Below are 24,361 nucleotides of genomic sequence, written 5' to 3' on the forward strand. Positions count from 1 at the left end.
CACCATCTCACTATCTGCTGATCAAAGACTCGCTAAACAGCCAGAAACTACAGCGGGTGCAAGAGCGGAGCATGCACAGCAACACAATTAGCAAGCACCACTTTTTTATATACAGTATATATATATATTTATTTAAATTCCACTCCCGATCCCTGACATTTTCACGAACAGGCGTGCATATATGTGCATACAAATTTGGGAAACACAAACATGCAAATACCTCTACATTATGTATACACACACACGCACACACACACACACACACACACACACACACACACACACACACACACACACATAAATATATATGTATATATATGATCTGAGTATGATGATCTGAGGTTTCACCTGTGAGTGACTGTTCACGATGGCATCCACTGATCTCTAAGTTGCTCAATTAAAGTTAGCGAAGAGCCTTAACAGGACGAGGAGAGGAAGAGGAGGAGGATGATCAAAGGGAATACACAGAAAATCCTGGCAGGAGAAAGGGAGAGAGAGGAAGAGTATGTGAGAGAGTGCACAGGGTGTGAGGGAGAGAGGAAGACAGTGAAATAAATGGATAGTAAGAGAGACAGAATGCGTACTTAAAGAGAAAGACAAGGGATGGCAGCATAGACAAAAAAAAGTCACCCTGAAATTCAGGTTTCTGTTGTAATTAATTGTCCTTGATGTAGGAGTCATTGCAGAAGTCATTTTTATTGTAAAACCCCCGTAAACTGGCAGAGTTTGTGAGAAAACAGAGGTCAACTCGTGTCATTAACAATTTATCAGCAGCAGTGTCCACCGCCTTGGGCTCAGCTCATCCACACCTGGAAACGGTTGAAACATATGAGGCAAACAAACCAATCCACATTTTTAAGATTGATGAGCAACTGTGTTTTGTGTGTGTGACAGAGAGACAAAAGGCAACTCAAGTGCCAAAATGATAAATGAATGAATAATGAATAAATAACATGAATATGTGGTCTTTTTGGAAGCTTCTCCCACACAATGCTTGAGAATTAAAGCAAGACTATGTGAGTTTCGCAACACAATTCATAAGCAATGAAACACACCCTTGCTCAATTTAACACTACTACAGCACAACATATTATCATACAATGGTTTGTATGATATCTTATGCAAAGTTATTCCTCATTTTTCATGCATTTTTCTATGAATGTCCAGCAACACGTGACGCACGTGTCAATTTGCGCCCCAGTCTTTTCAAAATAAACTTGTTTATTTGACGCATTTGACGCTCTTTATACCTGGTTCACAATTATGTGGATTACATACGAACTGATTCATTGGATATATACAAATTAGTGCATTACTTTTTGTAGGTATAGCTACGAACGGTGTATGAGAACAGCTTGCACACTGCTACGGCCTGTCTTGTTCTGGTAGGACCAGTAGCTTTGATGGCTAATGTTACCTAATATTAACAAACTTAAGATATATATTTCTGTGTAACTGACATTACTGAGTTGATTTCAAGACTCTTTTCTACTTGTGCTACTGTTCTATTACATTTTAGCAATCAACATCATCCCATAAATGCCACAAATGACTTTATTCAGCAAACTTATCAGCAGCAGGCTCAACTTCTGGCTGGAAAAAGAAAGAAAGACAAACAGGCATTCACAGTGGCAAGAGAAAGGCTGTCAAAGTTATTAATGAGACATTTGTGAGAGAACAGTCATTTGAAACATAATAATTCAAATGAAGAGCATTTTTTCATAATGTTCTTAACACTAAAGGCAATGCCAGGACATTTCTGGGAGCCGTGCCAGGTGGGGGTGAGCCACAAATCTGGGGAATGTGTCTGGGAAAAAATGGATGTGGATCCTCTACTGTAAAAGGATCACAGTGTACATGAAATGGCTCCAGCTCACTTCACCGCCACTGCTTGTTCAAGTGTGCCCTCCAATGGAGGAAAACAGGTCATGTTGACAAAATAAACTCCTCTGCTGGGTGTTTAAGTGATACTTGGTTCATTTTCCCCAACTGTGTTGCTCTGCGAAACTGTTATTTCTCACTGTGAGACTTAATTTCCTCTGCCCTCAGGTGCTAAAATCAGTGAGCTGAGTGCATTTACAGTTAAACTCTGAAATTACAGCCACTTCTAACCATTAAGTCTAATTTAATATCACAAAATCCTCAGCGGAGCAAACGGTGAATAAGTCAAATATCCGAATCAGGAGGATGTCAGATAAACCTTGAGCTACAGGAAATTGCAAACCCAAACTTTTGCAAATTGAATACTTTTCACTGTCTGAGGTCTTGAAGTATAATTTCTGATAATCCAAAAAACAATCAGAAGAAGCGCAGACTTGATTTGTAGCATATGTTCATTACTGACACATTACAATGCAGTTTTTTGGGAAAGGTCGCTGAATGATTGCGAGCTTCTTATCCGAATGCTAATTCAGTAACTGATTGGAAAAGCGCCGTAATGTGATGATAATAATATGCAGATGAGTTCTCATCAGAGCTGTCGTTCCATTAATGAGATGATATTTGAGTGTACTGTACGTGTGTGTGTGTGTGTGTGTGTGTGTGTGTGTGTGTGTGTGTGTGTGTGTGTGTGTGTGTGTGTGTGTGTGTGTGTGTGTGTGTGTGTGTGTGTGTGTGTGTGTATCCATGCAGACAAGGCTGCATGCATATGTACAGAAAGTGTGTGTGCATATGTTAGAGTGCACATTCACTTTCATCAGAATATTTAGCATATTAATGTTTAATCAATCTACCACTGCACTAATGCAAAGTTTGATTAGGACAAGCCATAGCTGGTAATAAACAGAACAGCCAGGAAGCAACTGAACCTGATTATATCACAGTCAGCTTACATGACCAGTTTGTCTCCTTTTAGGAAAGTTATACAGCCTGGAAAACTTATATGCGAGCATGTAAAAATGTTGTATGTTCACGATGGGTTGTAATACAGGTTAGCATCAGATACAGCACATGTGGCATTTTTGATTATCTCCTTTTCCTGCCAGAAAGATTTGGGTTCAATTCACTCACCCAAAATATGCAGGTGAGTATTAAACTGAACTTTTGAATATGAATTCAAAGCAGTGGTAGGCTTACACATGAACTGTATTTAAAGTAATAATCTTGAAGATTTTCATTTAAATAAATGTGTGTTGAGTCACCAACCTATTTATTGCCAAATGATGTAATACAATGATGATTGAGCCTATGGCCCACTGATGAAAGCCCCTTGCATTTGCAGTGTTACAAACTCGGTGTCAGTGGAGAAATTCCCTGGAAAGGCGACACTGTTTGGATCTCTGGGAAGTGAGATCCACCCGCAATTACCTTTTATCGCCATAGGTGCCGCCAAAGAGAACAAAACGGAGATCTTCAAGACTAACTTTAAGTACACTTTTGACGTGCTTGTACCTCGTTTTACGTTACTTAATACTTCTACTCCACTACATTTCAATGGGAAATATTGTGACATATTGAGATTTTACATTAAAGGAACCATGTGATATCTACCGGTGAGGTTTCAGATTGCAACCAACTGAAAACTACGGTGGCCGACGCAAAAACTTGAAAACACGAAGGGCCTTATCTAGAGCCAGTGTTTGGTTTGTCCGTTCTGGGCTACTGTACTAAAGATGGCGGAGCAACATGGCGGACTCCGTGAAGAGGACCCGCTCCCTATGTAGATATAAACGGTTCGTTCTAAGGTAACAAAACACAATGATTCTTATTTTCAGGTGATTAAACACTGAAGAAAACATACTTATTAATATTATATTCCATTTCTGCCAGTAGATCCCCTTAAATGTTACACACTGGTCCTTTAAACAATTCATATGATAGGATTATAATATACAACCCATTGTTAAAGACTAAACCACTAGTTTAAACAACTGTTAGAGGCCCAAAGATGTAAAATGATCCAATATTTCACAAAAACAAAGCAAAGATCAGAGAAAGGTAAAAAAAAAAAAAATTAATACACTTTATGAAGTAGAACTTTATTTCTTCTTCTTCTTTTCTTTTGATACTTTAAATGGGCCATATTTTGCTGATAACACTTAAGTAGGATTTTGAATGCATGACTTTACTTGTAATGGAGTATTTTTTACATTGTTGTTTTAGTATTTTTGCTGAAGCAAAAGATCTGAGTATTTCTTCCACCACTGATCCAATGTAACAAAATGTCAAGAAAGAGTTATGTGTTTCTTTTCTGATGGGGGACAATGTCAAACCAGTAAAACACAATCTGTATGCATCTGATCTATTTAGCAGGCTTGTATTCATGACATTGAGCTGAGCAGTAAACTGCTTCATCTGCCCGGCCCCCTCACCATCAGCAGCGGGATGAATGATGCCTCATGTTGTCAAGCACGCTGAGTCATTCATGAACATTCACACACACATATCCAACAGAGCCACAAATCACACTTCCCTGTGATCTCTGAACATGAATAATCACAAACCACAGAAAAAGTCTCATTCTTTAAAGCAGCAGTAGGCGAGATTGGAGCAAATATGAATAAAAAAAGTTATTTTTATAAAATGCTCACTATATCCTGACAGTAGTGCATGAGACAGGTAATCTGAAAAAAATCATATGTCTCTGTGTCCTTTGGTGCTCCTAATGGCATCTGCAAGATTTCACAGACCGGAGGAAAACAACCAATCAGAGCCGAGCTGGAGCCTGCCGTCTCTGAGCAGCTGTCAATCACTCACAAACTCTGATCAAACGGTCAAACTAGGCAGTGCTGATCAAATATGAATCAATATTCTGTTACTGTAATGTCTATTTCTTGCCGAAGGTGTTTTCAGAAACATCTTGTAGTGTAATGTTTAGCTGTAAAATTAGAAAGTTTGTGACCCGGCAGCCATGTTGAGATAATTCGAGGAAATACCAAGCATCGCCCACCAGCCGGAGCAAACTTTCTAATTTTACAGCTAAAACAGTACACTACAAGATGTTTCTGAAAACATTTGAGGTGAGAAATAGGCATTACAGTAACAGAATATTGATTCATATTTGATCAGCGCTGCCTAGTTTGACCGTTTCGTCGGAGTTCACGAGTGATTGACAGCTGCCTCCGTTGAATTAACAGCCAATAGGAACGCTCTCTCTCTGAAATGACCTGTGATTGGCCAAAGTCTCTCGTCGCTATATTTTTTAAAGCCTGAAAACAGAGCCATGAGGAGGTGCAGAAGTCTAGTTTTCTCTCAGAGCACTTGAATTACAATATGCTGAAAGATCTTTATTGATTTTTTGCCCAATAATGCCAAAAACATTCTGCCTACTGCAGATTTAATGCCATCAAATCCCTGAGCTCCCTGAACTCCACTGACACTGAGTGGAGAGTTGTCTTGCATCATAAAGTTTTTTTTTTGTAAATTCAGAGGTTTACTTTTTTCTTCCGAGGACCCAAATGAACAATGTTGTTTCTTTCATCCTGGGACCCAATGCCCATTAAAGAGTGATGAAACACAACGTAACTGCTCGTCTGGCTGTTCAGTCCAACATTTCAAAAAGCCCCAAAATATAGGAGGCGATATAATGAAGTAAGCCAGGGCATTTATGTTACAGCCACTGTATGTGCACTGAATCACAACTCCATCTTTGAGCTGTCCGCTGCCAAGATCAGTCCTGCATCTTGTCAACATGTACTCAGCTTTCATGTGGGACCCGTTGACTTGGTTATTCTGCAGGATAACAGCATTTTTTATCAGAAGCACCATGAACATTTAAACGGAGCCAAATGCAACAGGCCACATAACCAACATGCTGCTTCTCTAAACAGTTCCAACCTAATTTGGCAGAAGTTGCTGAGCAGCTTCCTCTCATTCAGACCAGCCAATGCAGATTTAGTGGCTCCTGCAATAGAAAACCTTCACTTTTACACCATCGCACTGGGGGATATAGTTTGACTCTATTTGTGGAGAGACTGTGTGCCCCTAGAGGGCAACCAAGACCAAATGCAGTTTCTACACATGCCTGTGTTCATTCTGAAACTACATAGTGTTAACATACAATATACTTGGCCAGAGACATATTACCTTTACTTAGATTTACTCATTCTGCCGTCCAAGGTAAGGTGTTGACTTCATATTATGACAATAATGACAACAATCATTAAGAATACTGCTCCACATCTTCACCCTTTCACTACTTTTACAGCAACCACTACTACCATAAATCAGTGGTGGAATGTAATGAAGTACATTTACTCAAGTACTGCACTTAAGTACAATTTTGAGGTACTTGTACTTTACTTGAGTATTTCCGTTTTGTGCAACGACATTTTGAAGGCAAATATTGTACTTTATACTCCACTACATTTATTTGATAACTCTAGTTACTAGTTACTTTGCAGGTTTGAATTATTAATACAAAATATATCAACTTATATAAAGTATGATGTATTATTACAGGTTAAGCCACCCAGCAGTATATTAGGTAAGAAAAGCTACAAGCTGCAACATTAAAGTGATGCTCAATGCATCAATAATTATAATCCAGTAATTTAATACATGTTATTCTGAAATGGGTCATTCTGCATAATGAGTACTTTTACTTTTGGTACTTTGAGTATATTTTCATGCTAACACTATTGTTACTTTTACTCAAGTTAAATATCTGAATACTTCTTCCACCACTGCCATTAATCACAATAACATTAAAGTAATATTAGATATTAAATATACATACATGAAGACATAATATAGTAATAATACTACTATAGAAATATGATAATGATACATCATCATTTTGCAGTTCTGTTTGACAGTGCTGTACTGACATCTGGTGGACAATTGGGACCTTGATGCAGTCAAATCACTCATTTTATTGCTCTTAACTCATAATTGTGGCCACAAACATAACCAGCCAGTCTTTTCCATAAGCAAAGGTCTGAAATTCCCTGGCATCAAGCTGCAGCTGGGTTTTTATTTCAGAAATAAGTCTTGTTTTTCTTTTGATGCAAAACGAAGACTTGCTGCTGCTACTTTTATGTCTATGGTTGACTGTGGTGATTTTTTTTTTTATATATGCATGCATCTTCTCAGTGCCTTCACTCCTTAGATACTGTGTATCATGGAGCACTGAGGTTCATTACAAACCTTAAGGCCCTCACTCACCCTGTATGCTAGGGTTGGTTGGCCTGGATTGTCCGCCCATAGAACTAATCACGGGCATGTCCTTATTTATGAAGCAATTCTTAACTTGCTTCCTTCATATCTTTGTAAATGTATCCATCTGAAAAATGCTGGAAGCTATCATCTCCGCTCTGTGACATATTCACAACACTTACTTTTGCTATATGTCCCCAACGTCTGCCTTGAAATGGGAAAAAGGGTGTTTAGGTACGCTGCTCCAGCAGCTTGGAATTTACTGCAGACTGGTTTGGGTCTAGGGGAGCTGGACTCTTTAAGTGTTTTTAAACATAGTTTGAAAGAGCTGAGGAACACTGTATCAGGCTGTGAACGCTTTTTCTGATCTATTTGCCCCTAGAATATGATGACCAGAATCTTATTTTTTATGCTGTGACCTGAAATTGAAAATTTTGTAACTGTTATTTGTTGTTTGTTGTTTATGTGCTGCTGCTGTCCTGACCAGGAGACTCGTAAAAATGAGATTTTGAATCTCAATGAGGCTTTTTCTGGTTAAATAAATCCAAAAATAAATAAATAAAACTCATACATAGCCCACACATTTATGCATTTATATAAATAGACCACCAAATTCATATTTACCACAAGAGTAGTGTGAGATATTTGCATTTTGTGTCAACTTGGTGAAGTTCATAATGTTTAAGACTACCAGAAATAGAGTCAACTCCAACACATTTTAGGGAAACAGCTTGTGGTGTCTAGTCAATAGCAGATATATCTCATAATATCTCATAATCACAGCACACTTGGCTGTATTGTTTGTGAGTTTATACCCTATATACAATAGACAGAATACACACAGTTTCACAAAGGATACAGAGCTAAAGCAGCAGCCAGGTCAGGGTGACACAGTAGGGATATTTACTGGAATCACAAGTTGTTTATTTACCCATGTCCACTTTATGATCTACAAGATTGATACGTTTAATAACCAGCAGCTTACACAATGCAGTACTGTTCCAGCACATTCCAGTGTGAAAGATAAGAGTGAGAGTATTTTTAAATAATGCACAAACATCATTGAAGAAGCTCTGACAGCTTGAGTTTACAACCACAGGAGCAACGTAAATAAATAAATGTTTCCACATCTTGTTGCATGATCTGCTGACCCTTCATGTTGTCTCCTTTTAAAACGTTTACCCCTTCCCTTTGGTCAAGGGCAGATTCATGCATATCTACAGTAACTCCTTCAGCAGCTACACATGAAACATAGGTGATCTTTGGCCCAGGAAACGTTTTATATTGCACACATTATGAAAATGTTTAACACGGTTGCTTAATGATTGCTAAAGGTGTGGTTAAGTTCTTTAATAAAAGTTTTTGTCAGTGATTTATTTCAGAGGTGAGCTCTGATTATTTTGGCTCTGATCCACTTTGGGCACCAAAGTTGTATCCCGCTCTCTCCAAAACCAGCCTCGACATGTTTTTCACGACAAGCAGCAGAAGTTATCCTGGTTGTCAGTTCTGTCCCTCCTCATTCGATTTTCTCAGGAGGAACTACTTCCATCAGCAGCTGGAGGTGGATGGTGATGGGCCCTACAGGGGAACGGAGGTCATGAGGTCTCCATGTCGTCGTCAGCACAACATGAAACTGTATTTAATTCATTTGAGTTGTACGTTTTGAGCACCCATTTTATTCTATAGGATACTGTTGGTCAAGAATTATCAGACATATTTCAATAACTTCAATTTTGATAGAAACTCCTGAATTTCAGTAAAAATGAAGAGTAAACTTACTCATGATGTTGCGTGCCCATTTGACCTTCAGGTGGACGAAAGGGTAGTAGAGGAGAAGTCCACCGAAGATGAAGATAGTGCAGTAGAGGTACTCCAGCTCTGGCTTGTCAATGATGGGAGCCAGGACTAAGTAGCAGGACACCAGGACAATCAGGCCTGGTATGACAATCGGCACCTTCGAGTAGTCACACAATTACACAACGTCGACTGTTAAGTGTTTACTTGTGCTTCTGCCCCGTGATCACAACCCCACCTGAATTCCCTTAAATAGTATACAATATTATTTTATATAAATTATAGCTCCAAACGGACACTTTCATTATTTCTACAACTGCAAACAAATAATGCATTAGCCTATTGAGAGTCAAAAATCAACTTGGTGGCATTTCACTTTCAACCAGCAAAAATATAAGCAAAAAATAAGACTAAAATTTGATCTAGTGCATAGAGGTGAGACAAAAAAAGACAGTGTGTTTGCAAAAGCTTGATTTCATTTTAAAAATTCAAGCCTATATTGGGGTTTCTATTAAAGGAACAGTGTGTAGGATTTCGCAGAAATGGAATATAATATTCATAACCATGTTTTCATTAGTGTATAATCATTGTGTGTTGTGTGTTGTGTTTTCGTTAGCTTAGAATGAGCCCTTCATATCTACATGGAGCGGGTCCTACTCGTGAAATCCGCCATGTTGCACCGCCATGTTTCTACAGCAGTCCAGTACGGACAAACCAACCACTGGCTTTAGAGAGAGCCTTTCATGTTTGTGTGTTACCTGAAGGCCACCGTAGTTCTCCGACACATTTGTGAAACTGCGGTTACGTGAGCCGCAGAGTGCAAAACCGTGGTACCGCCAGCTGCCATCTGACTTCCGTTGCTCCTAAAGTAGTGTTATTATGGTATGGATGGCCTCTGAGCGAGGCGAATGGTGTTACCACGGTTTTGCGCTTGGCGGGTTACGTTACTGCGGTCTTGGAAAGGGAGGAGTGAGCGGAGGGGTATTCAGTTGGTTGCAATCTGCAACCACACCATTAGATGCCGCCAAATCCTACACACTGTACCTTTAAGAAATGTTGATCGGGTAACACCTGTCCAGTTAAAAATGCAGATGTTGTCTAGATTAACCTCTTCAGCAAATATTATATTCACTGTCTCGCCACCTAATCAGTTCATAACACTATCACTGTGCATACCAACATCAATGACTTGAAACAATCACAGAAAAGCGGCACTAGACTCATTTGATTGTGCGTAAAGATACAGATTGCAGTTTCAAGATAACACAAAGCACCAGAAACCATAAACCTGTTGAGTCATACCACTATAAAAGAGGAGCTTCCTCCAAAAAAAGACAACTGAAAACTCTTGGATCAGCGAAACCTCACCTTAACTGGTCGATGGAGCTTCTTTCGGGTGAAACGCATGACTATTACAGCCAGCGCTGTCAGACCATGAAACGCCCACTGAGCAAAGCTGAAGTAGTTAATGAGGGTGTTGATGTCTGCTGGGATAATGTAGAGAATAGCCAACGCACCCTAAAACAGACAGAAACCAAACCGAGAAATATTTGTCTACTTATGAGGAAACAACACAGTGAATCAATTATTTATCAGAACTTGCATGATATATTGTAAAATTTATAAGCTTTAAATTGTCACAAACTATACTTAACACAAAGTGAACGACCATGCAGTGATTTAATCATTAAAAAGTCAGTTGATCATGTAAGACTAAACTGAAAGGGAATCATTAAATATGCAGGACTCACATTGAATATGAGAGCAGGGGCTGGAGTGTAGCGCCTCAGGCTAATATAGGATAAGATTTTAACCATGTGACCTTCTCTGCCAGATACATAGGCCAGCCTGTGAGAAGAAAGAGATAGAAATATGTTTTGGGTTGTTGAGTATTCGTACTGCACTTTCTTGAGTTTTCTTTTTTTAACTTCTATCTCTTTCCTCTTGTCTGTCAAAGTCTTTAACGCCACATCAGTATTCTTGCTTTCACTTAATTCAAAGTCTGTTTACTTGTGCTTTCTTTCTCACACCTACAAATATGCCCATCACATTGTTTTACACCTACTGTATTTCGTAAATAATTTGACATTTGTTTATTTTACCTGCCAGCGGTGAAGCAGCTTCCATTGGCAGAGCCGAATGTCGAGAAGACAACAAAGAGAGGAACGATCCAGGACAGAGGGTGAAGGACTCTGTCTCCAAAAGTCTATAAGGAGGCACAAACAAAACCTTCAGAAAAGACAAGGGAATACTGAACTGTAAGAGGTTTAATCGAAAAATCTTTTTGGAATAACCAAAAATGATACACATACTGTAAACATTTGTGAAAAAACGATTGGCTGCTGTAGGCAGTTCTCATTAGCCTACTGTAAATCTTCTTTTAATTTAAAGGTGCTAAATGCAACATTGGGAGCATTTCTGTTGCCTCCGCACAGCTCTCAACATGGCGACGGCTGAGCCAGCAGCTCACAGCTAACGGTGCTCACAGCTAACGGTGCTCACAGCTAACGGTGCTCACAGCTAACGGTGCTAACAGCGCGAACACCACCAAGACATTACAAACTTAGGCTTTGTCCAAAATCTTACACTGTGCACTACATATCCAATATGTGTACTATCGTTGTAACCATGTAACCATGGTGATCTGGGCCAACCTCATGTGACCAAATTGACGGTTTGTTAGTATCATAGTGTGAATTAATTTAAAATAGTCACTATTGCATTGATATTTATGCCGCCGTAGCGTAATATTTCACTGGAAATAGTATGCAATTAGCTATTGGTTCCATACTAAGGCTTCGGACGTACTAGAATATCTCACATACTGTTTTAGCGTACTAAGTGGCATGTTAGTATGGATTTACGGACGCAATCTAATTTCAAAACTCCCTGGCTATCAACGTCTCTACCTATAACCATGGCAACCTTCTATGCTTCTTACCACGGCAACAGCTGGAGACACCAGCATTTCGGTGGGGGTCATAACAGTGAAGTAGGAGACGTTGACCAACACGTAGCACACAGATACCAAAGGGATCCCAATGAGGATGGCCAGTGGCAAGTTCCTGAGATGAATTGACAGAAAATCGATTTACTCAAGTGCAGCCTACCTTGTCAGACATGCTGCTCTGACTGTTTATAATGACCATTACATAATTAATGTAATTACACAATTAAAAAAAAACTTGTATAGATACCTCTTAAAACCAATGAGAAGTAAAAGGACCAGGGCCGGCTCTAGCCCTGGGCGAAATTTGGATTTGGAGCCCCGTCACTCTAGGTTTAGGGTTCAACCCCCTAGAAACCTAACCCTGGCCCCATAAACCACAACACACATCAGACATCACAATGGTTTGGAGTGAAATTAACATTTTTAATTCTATAAATAACTGTATTTATTAATAACATAAATAAATAATTGGTCCCTGATCATTTTTGCTGTAACGAGAGTTACAGGGGTGAAAAGTGTATTTTTTTCTTTCTTTCTTTATTTGTTCATTTCTCAATGCAAAAAAAGAGCAAGGGCACTCACTGGCATTTATTTATTTATTTATTTATTTATTTATTTATTTATTTATTTATTTATTTATTTATTTATTTATTTATTTATTTATTTATCTATCTATTTATTTATTTATTTATTTATTTATTTATTTATTTATTTATTTATTTATTTATTTATTTTAAAGGGGGACCAACGCCCCAGGAAAGTGGCGCCCTGGTCGACCACCTATATGGTCTCTGCCTTAAGCCAGCCCTGATAAAGACCTCTTCAAAATGAAAGATGAGTCTTAATTTGTCTTACCTGAATGGGTTTTTCAGCTCTTCTGTAATGAAATTCAATTGATTCCTAAGAAAACAAGGAATATGTGTCATTTAAAGGTAGCATAATGCCATAAAATAAGAAATACAAATTTCTTTGGTTTTCCGAGGGTTGAATCCACACATTTGGAGAAAGGGCAGAGAAAGAGAGAAAGGCTGAGAGGGGTCACAGTGCTCCTTATGTAAAGTCAGTATAACAGGAAAAGGCTCATCGTATCGGTTGAGAAAGCACACTTCAATGCATAGCTTTAGAGAGGAGTGTGGTCAATCCTATACATCATGTTAAAGGGCAAAGTGAAGTTAAGTATAATCGTTACCATCCGTCATAAGCCCAAAGCCCATTATAAAATGCAAGTCCGATTGATCCAACAGACGACGATGTGCCACCAAACGCATTTGACAAATTCTCAGTGTTTCCTGCACACAAATACACAACAATACGTATGTAATGTTAATTGTTATTATTAAACGTAAAGAGTTGTATATTCAAGACACTGGTAGTACAAGCAGGCTCACCTTGTGCCAACATAACCATGCCAGCTACCGCTATGATAAGAATGATGAAAAGTTTGGCGAGAGTGAAGAAGTTCTGCACGTAGTTCGCCAGTTTGACACTCAAACAATTGATGGAGACGATCAAAACTGAGAAGACACAAGAAATTTAAGAATATAAATGCAGAACAACGTTCTTTCTTAGACATTTGAAATTAATTGCATATCTCAAAGAAGAGTTATTTCTATACTTTTATTACTTAAAAAATGTCCCTTTCCTTTTGACGTAGATGTGAACAATGTTATATAATATATATAATAGTTCACAATTGTTTTCCTTTGTCTTGTTAAACTGTTGTAATGATGTAGAGAATTAGATATAGCATATAGTCAAAGCTGTCAGTGAACTATGTTGCCTCTTATGTCCTGGAGTCCCCAGACAAGCTAATTACAAACTGTACTGAACATACAGTATATCATTCACCAGGCAAGCTGTCTTTCTTATAACTTTAAACTTAGGTCATTTTTTATTCACATCTGCAAATTTTTAATTAAAAAATAGTTGGCCAGTGTTTTGGTGCTCGGTATTTCCTCAGCTTATCTCAACATGGTTGCCAGGTCACAAACGTTCTCATTTTACAGCTAAACAGTACACTACAATATGTTTCTGAAAACATTTGAGGCGAGAAATAGGCATTACAGTAACAGAATATTGATTCATATTTGATCATTGCTGCCTAGTTTGACCGTTTGATCAGAGGTCGCGACTGATTGACAGCTGCTCAGAGACGGCAGGCTCCAGCTCGGCTCTGATTGGTTGTTTTTCTCCGGTCTGTGAAATCTTGCAGATGCTATTAGGAGCACCGGAGGACACAGAGGCACATTATTTTTTTCAGATTACCTGTCTCATGCACTACTGTCAGGATATAGTGACCGTTTTATAAAAATAACTTTTTTAAATTATATTTGCTCCAATTCTACCCACTGCAGCTTTAAGTCACAAGGATTAAAGTAAAACTTACATATAGCTGCTGCTGCCAGACACTTGGTAACAACAAGAGGAGGAGTACAGCCGGGGTAGAAAGGAGCAGAGGCATATTCTGCAAAGCTCAGAGTGATGATGGCGAACGACGAGGGCTTCAGCACCATGACGGTGGTCCAGGAGAAAAGGTAGGCTGGGAGGGGACCAAACGCCTCCATTAAATATGAGTACTCTCCCCCTGACTTGGTGATCATGGTGCCAAGTTCAGCATAGCACAGTGCTCCTGTGTAGCCACACATACAGATACACACAGAGAGAAGAGGAGAGATGTAAAACAAACTCATAGGGGACTTTTATAATTGCATCTGGTAGAAAAAATCAAGGAAAGATCAGAAGTTGCTCCTACAAAGAAACAGGTTCAAACAACCTCTCTGCATACACCCTTTAAAGCCAGATCTGTGTTAATAACTTTATCCCCAAGGATAATAACGCAACCTCAATGATAGAGAGTAGACTAAAAGACTAAAGGTGATAGTTTATGTGAAATATTATACAACACATTTCACATTAATTGTTAGTTTTTTTTATTGAAAAGGAAATAAAGGGATTAAAGGGAAATATAATAATAGACTTTAGAAAACAAAATACAAATGAGTCTATTGCGTAAACCATATCCGATCCAGTGTTTTCCCTGGAATGGTCAAGTAAACGTGCCAAGATCACAGTGACCTGAAAACTAATCTGAAATAAAGTTTATATGTCATAAAGGTTCAAAGCCAAACGAACTGCAGCTCATAATTGTTTCATTACACAGATCTTTTTTGTGTGTTAGCAATGACTACGTACATAGTAATGTATGTTTTTGCTTTAAAATCAAGTAAATAATCCCATAAGAAGATGCCAAAAATATGACAAGAGCAATGTGTATTAGGTTAAGTGCACTATGAATCTCTGAGCCAGTCTCTATATTAAGATATAGAAATCAAAGCACAGAGACAGACATCTCTCATGCTGATTACTGTAAAGTGATGTATTGGTTTGGATGTTGTTCTCACCGAGAGTGGCTAACACGCCACAGGCCGCCCAGATGAGGAGGCACGGTCCCACAGCTCCAGAGTACAGCAGAACAGATTTGGGAGAGATGAAGATGCCCGAGCCAATCATTGTCCCCACAATCAGACAGATACCACTTATCAGACCAATCTGAGCACACACATGAAGAAACAATGGTACAGGTTCAATACAGTTGAACTTGGAAATGGGAATGTGACGTCACCGACAGCTAGTCGGACATTTTTGGAGGGTAAAGGGTAAGAGTGCCATCCGCTGGCTGTTTAAGTGTCAAGTGTCAAAAGATAACACAAAACACTGCAGAGTGAATAAAATTCAAAAGCTGAATTGTAGTAGTATACAGTCAGACACAAAGGTAGGCTTATGTCATAGGTTTCATTTTGCAAGATACCAGTAGATTAAATATGCAGTATTAACCACAGAAGACGAGGTACACCGTGGACAGGTCGCCAGACTATCGATCTCCTTATTCATAAGAATTGATATCATTAACTAACTTTAATTGTATAATATATGGCCCCTTTGCCTGTGTCAGCCTCTCTTTATATGAGTTGTCTTTCACACGTACTTTATACATTTCTGATGATGAACGGTTGACAGATGACAGATGAATAGACCGGTGACAGATAATAATAGTCTACCGTAGCTCCGTACATTCCCTATATCTGCAGGGAAATTCAACCAGAAATTGTTATAAGGAAACTTTCCTCGTTACAAGTTGTCCTTACTTGAGTATATTGTCTATTTCAACACAAATCTGGTCTTTCCAGCGTATATGTTCGACAGACAGTCGTGTGTAACACATCATAAGGAGATATCTAATGGAGTCAGTCTCAGTGTCTCCAATCACCAGACAGAATCAGTTTCACACGTTTGATATCAGGCACATCCTCAAGGTCCCTCTAATCTAATCTACTGGATAGCCTGCATCTCCCACACAAAGCCAGCTGTGTAAAGGCCATTGTGAGCCCTCTACTGAATTAGATGAAAGCCAACCAAAGCTAAAAGGCGAGTTTTTTGCTGTGTACCAAATAGATGTTTTATGTACAATGTTGCAAAAACTGCAGAAATAAGGCCTTTGTTTTAGATTTGTTCATGTGTTTGGTCCAGACTGAAATATTTCAACAACTATTGGATGGGTTGTCATGATTTTCTTTTAAAGACATTCATGGTCCCCAGAGGAGGAAGACGCCTCTTGACTTTGGTGATCCCCTGACTTTTCCTCTTGAGCCACCACGAGGCCGACACTGTTGTTTTTTAGTAAAAAGTCTCAAGAACAACTAAATGGATCCCCATGATATTAGGTAAACACATTCATTGTGCCCCTTAGGATGTATCCTAAGCATAGACTGTATACAAGAAGTGGACATAGTCACCGTGACGTCACCCATTGGTTTGTGGACTGACATTTTAAAGCCTCGAGTTCGGCATTTTTGCTGTCACCATGTTGGTTTTTTTGCCACCAGAAGTGACACGAGAGGGTGGAGCTAAGTACAGCCAAACGCTGAACAGGACAATTTAGGCGACCAAAAATGTGAAAATTAACTTTCATGAACTGAAAACACACTGTAAAAGGGTTAAAGTTCTAAGACGAAAACACGGACAACTCCCAGGCCGGACAACGCTGTAGTAGCAACCTGTCAACTACAAGTTAGCCACGCCCTAAAGCATACCCGTCTTTATGGTCTATTTGACTTTAAATGGGACCATAATTTACGAAGTGAACATCATGCTTATTATACATCAAGACCATAAACTCATGTTTACAATGTTTACTGAGGTAATAAATCAAGTGAGAAGTAGGGTAAAGTAGGGACTTCTCTACAATCAGACTTGTCTTTGCAACCAGAGGAGTCACCCCCTGCTGGCTGTTAGAAAGAAGGCAAGTACAAGACGCTTCAGTATTGGCTTCACTTTTCAGACCTAAAGGTAGCCCACTGATCCTAATGACTTTAGTGACCCACTAACTACTATATTCCCACCAGTCTCAGGAGTATTTTGTGTTTAGTACTGATTAGCAAATGTTAGCATAATAAAACACTAAACTAAGATGGTAAACATTACCAAGCATGTTTGCATGCTAACCTTAGTATTTAGCTTAAAGCACCACTGTGCAAAAGTCCAGCTTTACAGAGCTGCTCGTATGGCTGTACTTTGGTCTTGTTTTATCTGAGCATGCAAAAATGATTAATGACCACTATGATGCGGTTATTTGCAACTGGAATGGATGCTTAGAAAGAATCCAAATTCATCCACAAGCAACATAGACACTTCGTGGATTTCATCATGATGGCCTGTTTTTCATCTCAACTAACCAGATATGTCACCTTAAATACACTTTTAGTAGAGTGAGGGGAAATTAGGTAGTGCTAGTTTTTAATTTGTCATAATAATTCTAATTTATTCAGTGAAATTTATCCTTTCAGTCCCTGTAAATTCACATTAGGGCTTAGGGAGCTTAGGGGGTCTGGACAACCCCACTGAGTGGATCACTGTGGAGTTAATATGTAGAGACGGTTGTTGTGGTACTCCCTGGTACTCAGATCAAGTCCCCATTACTGCGAAAAGGTACGGATGGTGGGATCCTACTGTGTGAACACCTAATCAGACTTGTTCTCAGGAACACACACGCATACAGGCAAACAGATACACACACTCACATCTTTTTGAAGCACAGTAGCCTTCACAGGCTTCTTGTCTTTGGTCAGACATTCCAAGCCGTGGCCGGTGGAGCCGTTCTGTGACTCCTTCCTTTTCATGGATCTGTCTTCATCCATTTCAGTCTGCTAGTGCATGAGAAAACGCAAATGCATGACCACATTTTACACAAGTTACATGACTTTTTAATGACACAAGTTGCATTAGTTTATGTTGCATTGTTAAGTTATCTAATCTTGATAAGGTTTACAAGGAAACAATGTGACCTGCTAGTACCTGCAGTATAATTTCCTCTCATTTAGCTAAACAATGAGGCTCACACAAGCAAAACAACTTCCATCCAACACCCACTGTATTTACATTGTTAATCCTGTGATTTTACTGATTGTATTACTGTAAAAGGCTTTGATCCGGATTTTGACTTTGAGTTTGACTTTGCACAGTGTTTCTTTAGGTTTATGAATATTTCACTGTGGCACAGTGGTTCTGAGCCACAAATGTATAGACATACCAAGTGATATCTTACAGCATTATAGTTTTTCTCATTTGCTTTGGCTCAATTCTCAAATGAGAATTATTTTTTTCAAAACAATAGGTTCAAATCTCTGAACAATTTGTTTGTTGTTCACAACAGATTAGAATTGCTCATTCATTCAAGCAAATTGCATGTGTTTTGGCACATGTGTGCAAAGAGAAAGAACAATTGTCTACAATTTGCACAATAACCACTTGCACACGTCTCTCTGATCAAAACTGAGGAGTTGACTCTCAGAGAAATTGTCTGAATACTCTTCATAACTTCTAAACATTATTTCATCGTTTGAGCCATCACATGCAAAATGATCCATTCAATTGTCAAAATCTGCCAGACTACATGTATATCGCATAATGACATGGTGTTACGTACTGTGAGGAGGTACAATTTGTTGTTTCTTACCTATTTTTTTCATTGTTGCAGGCTTTGTTTTTAGGCATAGACGTCATTTTGTGTCATATTCTGTTTACTGTATATGACTTTACATGAAGGATCAAGGGTGAGTTTAAAATACATGTAACACATTGTTACACATATATTTACTGTATAAACACACCTATTACTGTTTCAACATACTACAGTATTGACTTTTCTCAGTAAACTTTGACCTACTGTTGAATCTGAAAAGCTCAGTGTGAACCTTCAGCTATATAAAACTGACATTCTTGTATAGTAGCATGCAGGAAGTAGTCAATATCAACAAAACAGAGATTTGTACAGAGTATAAGAATAATTTACAGGGTTGACTGGTGAAAAAACATGTAAACATTTTGACCAGCACGGCTCACATGATGACAAAACAATTTTCATTTTGGTGGCATTGGCCAGTTTACTGACACAATAACTAGGTTTTGAAGCATGGATGAAGTGTTTTGAGTGAGTTACTACCTTTTGCAAACATGCAAATAGAGTTGTGTTGTCCCATCAAACAGTTGTGATAATTGCACTTACAGTTTAGAGAAATTTAAGACTGTTTAAAAAAGATAATGAGCCAAAGCGATGGAGAAAAACTGTAACTGTCAGTGGAGCAGCTCACAAAAGGGTTGACAGGTTTAGTCTTTTATAAAGAGACTTTTGTTTACAGAAAAGCAGCTAAAATTCTTTATTTTGGTTTAGGGTGGATTTTAATTTTGCTGTAAGAGGACCACCATATATTCAAAGAAGTACCCTGTGTAAACCAGTTTCTGATTGTGATATAATTTTATAGACAGACAGATAGATAGATAGATGGATAGATAAATACATAGTTAGATAGAGAGTATAGACCACACTCAGTCAATATGTTAGTGTTTAACTTCAAAATGTTGTGATAACTATGTAATGTAATGGATAAAGCTGAGTTAAAGAAGTTGATCTTGATACATGACAATAAATAGATGAATAAATACATATTTCAACAAATCTTTCACTCACATATGACGAAAACCACCTCAGTAATGCTCCATGAACCTTGAATGTTTCAAGCCCCAGCAGGTAACAGAGATATGAACAACCCACAAATGATACTGGGTCAAGTTCAACAGAGGAGAGCAGGAATGTCTTGATACAAATGAAAACCTGGGGCTCCCTGTGACCGAGCACACCGCTCCAGTGGGAGGTTCTCACATCTGATTGGACATCCTGGACAGCCCTGGATGAAAGGGAGGTGGGTGAAGCAGAGTTGCTCTGCAGACACTTTCAGGACAGTTTCAATTTTCAACAGAAAACATTGAGAAACTTCCTCCTCGCTGAGCGTACCTAGCCTCCACAATGCTTCTTTGATAAGGACACATGACACCCCTGCATGTGTGTGTGTGTGTGTGTGTGTGTGTGTGTGTGTACATTTGTGTATGTGTGTTACATTCCCTTTCTAGTCTGCCTCTCTTCAAAAGTCTCTCTCTGTCAGACAACTTGCATTTAATGCTTTACAGTATGTTCTCCTGTTTTATTTCCCTGAGCAGACCTTTTTTTTTTTATCAGTGTATTATCAGATTTTATTAGTCTCCACTTCAGCATCAGTTGTATTGAAATGTCAAGCCTCAGCTTCGTTGCATGTGTGTGTAAGCTCCAGCTTTTTGTTGCAGACTGTTAAAGCCTCTGAAATGACAAGGGGTTGAGCTATAAATATGAGACAAACTAGTTCATATAGTCGGACAAAAAGAAGAAATTTGTGCACTAAAATGTGCAGATCTGTGGATTGTTTTCAATAGCACATGTATGACTTTTGAGGAATGCTTTAAGTTGAATTTCTTAACATTTAAAATCAAAGGTAGGAATAACTTCAATAATTCAGCCTTTGATGAATGCGCAGGGTGTAGTATGATATAGTCTCATAAACAGAAATAAGTAGCAGGTTTGCACTGTGCTCTATTTATTTACACTATTTATAAAAGTAAATTTAAGTCTAACAAAATAATACAGGACATGTACGTATAGGCTAGTCAAATGACAACAATCTGGAAGTTTTACTGTCTCATCTACTATTGCTTTGTATCACTGACCTCCTCTGATGGCTGCAGCTCTTGAGGCATTGTTGAAATATAAATGACATGTTTTTATGAAGCCTGTAAGAGAATTTGAACAGCGGCCGCAGACAGCCAGCCTCGCCTGCTCATGGTAATCTGCTAAAACATATGAACTCAGTAACCCAGAGAACAAAAATGTATGACCAAAAAAAAGTTTCAGACACGTTCACTGGGGCTTAAGATCTGACTGTGCATTTATAGCAACAATTGAGTGTACTTTCAGTGCTGCATATCAACTAACTGAGGAAGAAAATATTCCCAAAAAATGTGGAAATAGTTTGTGATAAAGCAAGAATCACAGACTATATATTTATTTACCAGATTGTGATATTTCAGTTAAACAGATTTGCAGCTGAGACTGTGAGCACTGTGTATAAAACATATAGTCAGATCCTTTTAACACTGAGACAATTATTGAAATATCAAACAGGCATTAAACCTGCAGTAGGCAGAATGTTTTTGGCATCATTGGGCAAAAATTACATAATAATCTTTCAGCATAACAAGAGAAAACTAGACTTCTGCACCTCGTCATGGCTCAGTTTTCAGGCTTTAAAAAATCTACGGGAGACTTTGGCCAAGTTAATTTCAGAGAGGCTCTCTCTGAAATTAACTTGGCCAAAGTCTCAAGTCATTGAATGAACAGCCAATAGGAACGCTCTGTTTCTATTGGCTATTCATTCAATGGAGGCAGCTGTAAATCGTTTGCAAACTCCAATCAAACGGTCAAACTAGGCAGAGCTGATCAAATATGAATCAATATTATGTTACTGTAATGTCTATTTCTTGCCGAAGGTGTTTTCAGAAACATCTTGTAGTGTAATGTTTAGCTGTAAAATTAGAAAGTTTGTGACCCGGCAGCCATGTTGAGATAATTCGAGGAAATACCAAGCACCGCCCACCAGCCAGAGCAAACTTTCTAATTTTACAGCTAAACAGTACACTACAAGATGTTTCTGAAAACATTTGAGGTGAGAAATAGGCATTACAGTAACAGAATATTGATTCATATTTGATCAGCGCTGCCTAGTTTGACCGTTTCGTCGGAGTTCGCGAGTGATTGACAGCTGCCTCCGTTGAATTAACAGCCAATAGGAACGCTCTCTCTCTGAAATGACCTGTGATTGGCCAAAGTCTCTCGTCGCTATATTTTTTAAAGCCTGAAAACAGAGCCATGAGGAGGTGCAGAAGTCTAGTTTTCTCTCAGAGCACTTGAATTACAATATGCTGAAAGATCTTTATTGATTTTTTGCCCAATAATGCCAAAAACATTCTGCCTACTGCAGGTTTAATGCCATCAAATCCCTGAGCTCCCTGAACTCCACTGACACTGAGTGGAGAGTTGTCTTGCATCATAAAGGTTTTTTTTTGTAAATTCAGAGGTTTACTTTTTTCTTCCGAGGACCCAAATGAACAATGTTGTTTCTTTCATCCTGGGACCCAATGCCCATTAAAGAGTGATGAAACACAACGTAACTGCTCGTCTGGCTGTTCAGTCCAACATTTCCAAAAGCCCAAAAATATAGGAGGCGATATAATGAAGTAAGCCAGGGCATCAGATCAGTCCTGCATCTTGTCAACATGTACTCAGCTTTCATGTGGGACCCGTTGACTTGGTTATTCTGCAGGACAACAGCATTTTTTATCAGAAGCACCATGAACATTTAAACGGAGCCAAACGCAACAGGCCACATAACCAACATGCTGCTTCTCTAAACAGTTCCAACCTAATTTGGCAGAAGTTGCTGAGCAGCTTCCTCTCATTCAGACCAGCCAATGCAGATTTAGTGGCTCCTGCAATAGAAAACCTTCACTTTTACACCATCGCACTGGGGGATATAGTTTGACTCTATTTGTGGAGAGACTGTGTGCCCCTAGAGGGCAACCAAGACCAAATGCAGTTTCTACACATGCCTGTGTTATTTCTGAAACTACATAGTGTTAACATACAATATACTTGGCCAGAGACATATTACCTTTACTTAGATTTACTCATTCTGCCGTCCAAGGTAAGGTGTTGACTTCATATTATGACAATAATGACAACAATCATTAAGAATACTGCTCCACATCTTCACCCTTTCACTACTTTTACAGCAACCACTACTACCATAAATCAGTGGTGGAATGTAATGAAGTACATTTACTCAAGTACTGCACTTAAGTACAATTTTGAGGTACTTGTACTTTACTTGAGTATTTCCATTTTGTGCAACGACATTTTGAAGGCAAATATTGTACTTTATACTCCACTACATTTATTTGATAACTCTAGTTACTAGTTACTTTGCAGGTTTGAATTATTAATACAAAATATATCAACTTATATAAAGTATGATGTATTATTACAGGTTAAGCCACCCAGCAGTATATTAGGTAAGAAAAGCTACAAGCTGCAACATTAAAGTGATGCTCAATGCATCAATAATTATAATCCAGTAATTTAATACATGTTATTCTGAAATGGGTCATTCTGCATAATGAGTACTTTTACTTTTGGTACTTTGAGTATATTTTCATGCTAACACTATTGTTACTTTTACTCAAGTTAAATATCTGAATACTTCTTCCACCACTGCCATTAATCACAATAACATTAAAGTAATATTAGATATTAAATATACATACATGAAGACATAATATAGTAATAATACTACTATAGAAATATGATAATGATACATCATCATTTTGCAGTTCTGTTTGACAGTGCTGTACTGACATCTGGTGGACAATTGGGACCTTGATGCAGTCAAATCACTCATTTTATTGCTCTTAACTCATAATTGTGGCCACAAACATAACCAGCCAGTCTTTTCCATAAGCAAAGGTCTGAAATTCCCTGGCATCAAGCTGCAACTGGGTTTTTATTTCAGAAATAAGTCTTGTTTTTCTTTTGATGCAAAACGAAGACTTGCTGCTGCTACTTTTATGTCTATGGTTGACTATGGTGATTTTTTTTTTTATATATGCATGCATCTTCTCAGTGCCTTCACTCCTTAGATACTGTGTATCATGGAGCACTGAGGTTCATTACAAACCTTAAGGCCCTCACTCACCCTGTATGCTAGGGTTGGTTGGCCTGGATTGTCCGCCCATAGAACTAATCACGGGCATGTCCTTATTTATGAAGCAATTCTTAACTTGCTTCCTTCATATCTTTGTAAATGTATCCATCTGAAAAATGCTGGAAGCTATCATCTCCGCTCTGTGACATATTCACAACACTTACTTTTGCTATATGTCCCCAACGTCTGCCTTGAAATGGGAAAAAGGGTGTTTAGGTACGCTGCTCCAGTAGCTTGGAATTTACTGCAGACTGGTTTGGGTCTAGGGGAGCTGGTCTCTTTAAGTGTTTTTAAACATAGTTTGAAAGAGCTGAGGAACACTGTATCAGGCTGTGAACGCTTT

At 38.5% G+C, this 24,361-nt stretch overlaps 1 protein-coding gene across 2 annotated transcripts; it reads right to left on the reverse strand.

Annotated features, from left to right (window-relative positions):
* Nucleotides 1-8,474: 8,474 nt before the first annotated feature.
* LOC141753439 (b(0,+)-type amino acid transporter 1-like) lies at nucleotides 8,475-20,017 on the reverse strand. 2 transcript variants are annotated; one of them, XM_074612134.1, is made up of 13 exons: nucleotides 19,863-20,017; nucleotides 17,917-18,042; nucleotides 15,241-15,388; nucleotides 14,226-14,468; nucleotides 13,228-13,353; nucleotides 13,029-13,128; nucleotides 12,695-12,739; nucleotides 11,831-11,954; nucleotides 10,992-11,095; nucleotides 10,641-10,737; nucleotides 10,258-10,407; nucleotides 8,875-9,049; nucleotides 8,475-8,673 (listed from the first exon to the last, which is right to left on the reverse strand). In XM_074612134.1, exons 2-13 carry the CDS (start codon nucleotides 18,031-18,033, stop codon nucleotides 8,612-8,614), a joined length of 1,491 nt encoding a protein of 496 aa, XP_074468235.1. In that variant the 5' UTR covers nucleotides 18,034-18,042; nucleotides 19,863-20,017; the 3' UTR covers nucleotides 8,475-8,611. The 2 variants fall into 2 exon arrangements, with proteins under 2 accessions (XP_074468235.1, XP_074468227.1); XM_074612126.1 differs by having other exon boundaries at nucleotides 17,917-18,039; nucleotides 19,863-19,993.
* Nucleotides 20,018-24,361: the final 4,344 nt, after the last annotated feature.

Source organism: Sebastes fasciatus, chromosome 2, assembly GCF_043250625.1.
Source record: "Sebastes fasciatus isolate fSebFas1 chromosome 2, fSebFas1.pri, whole genome shotgun sequence".
NCBI lineage: Eukaryota > Metazoa > Chordata > Actinopteri > Perciformes > Sebastidae > Sebastes > Sebastes fasciatus.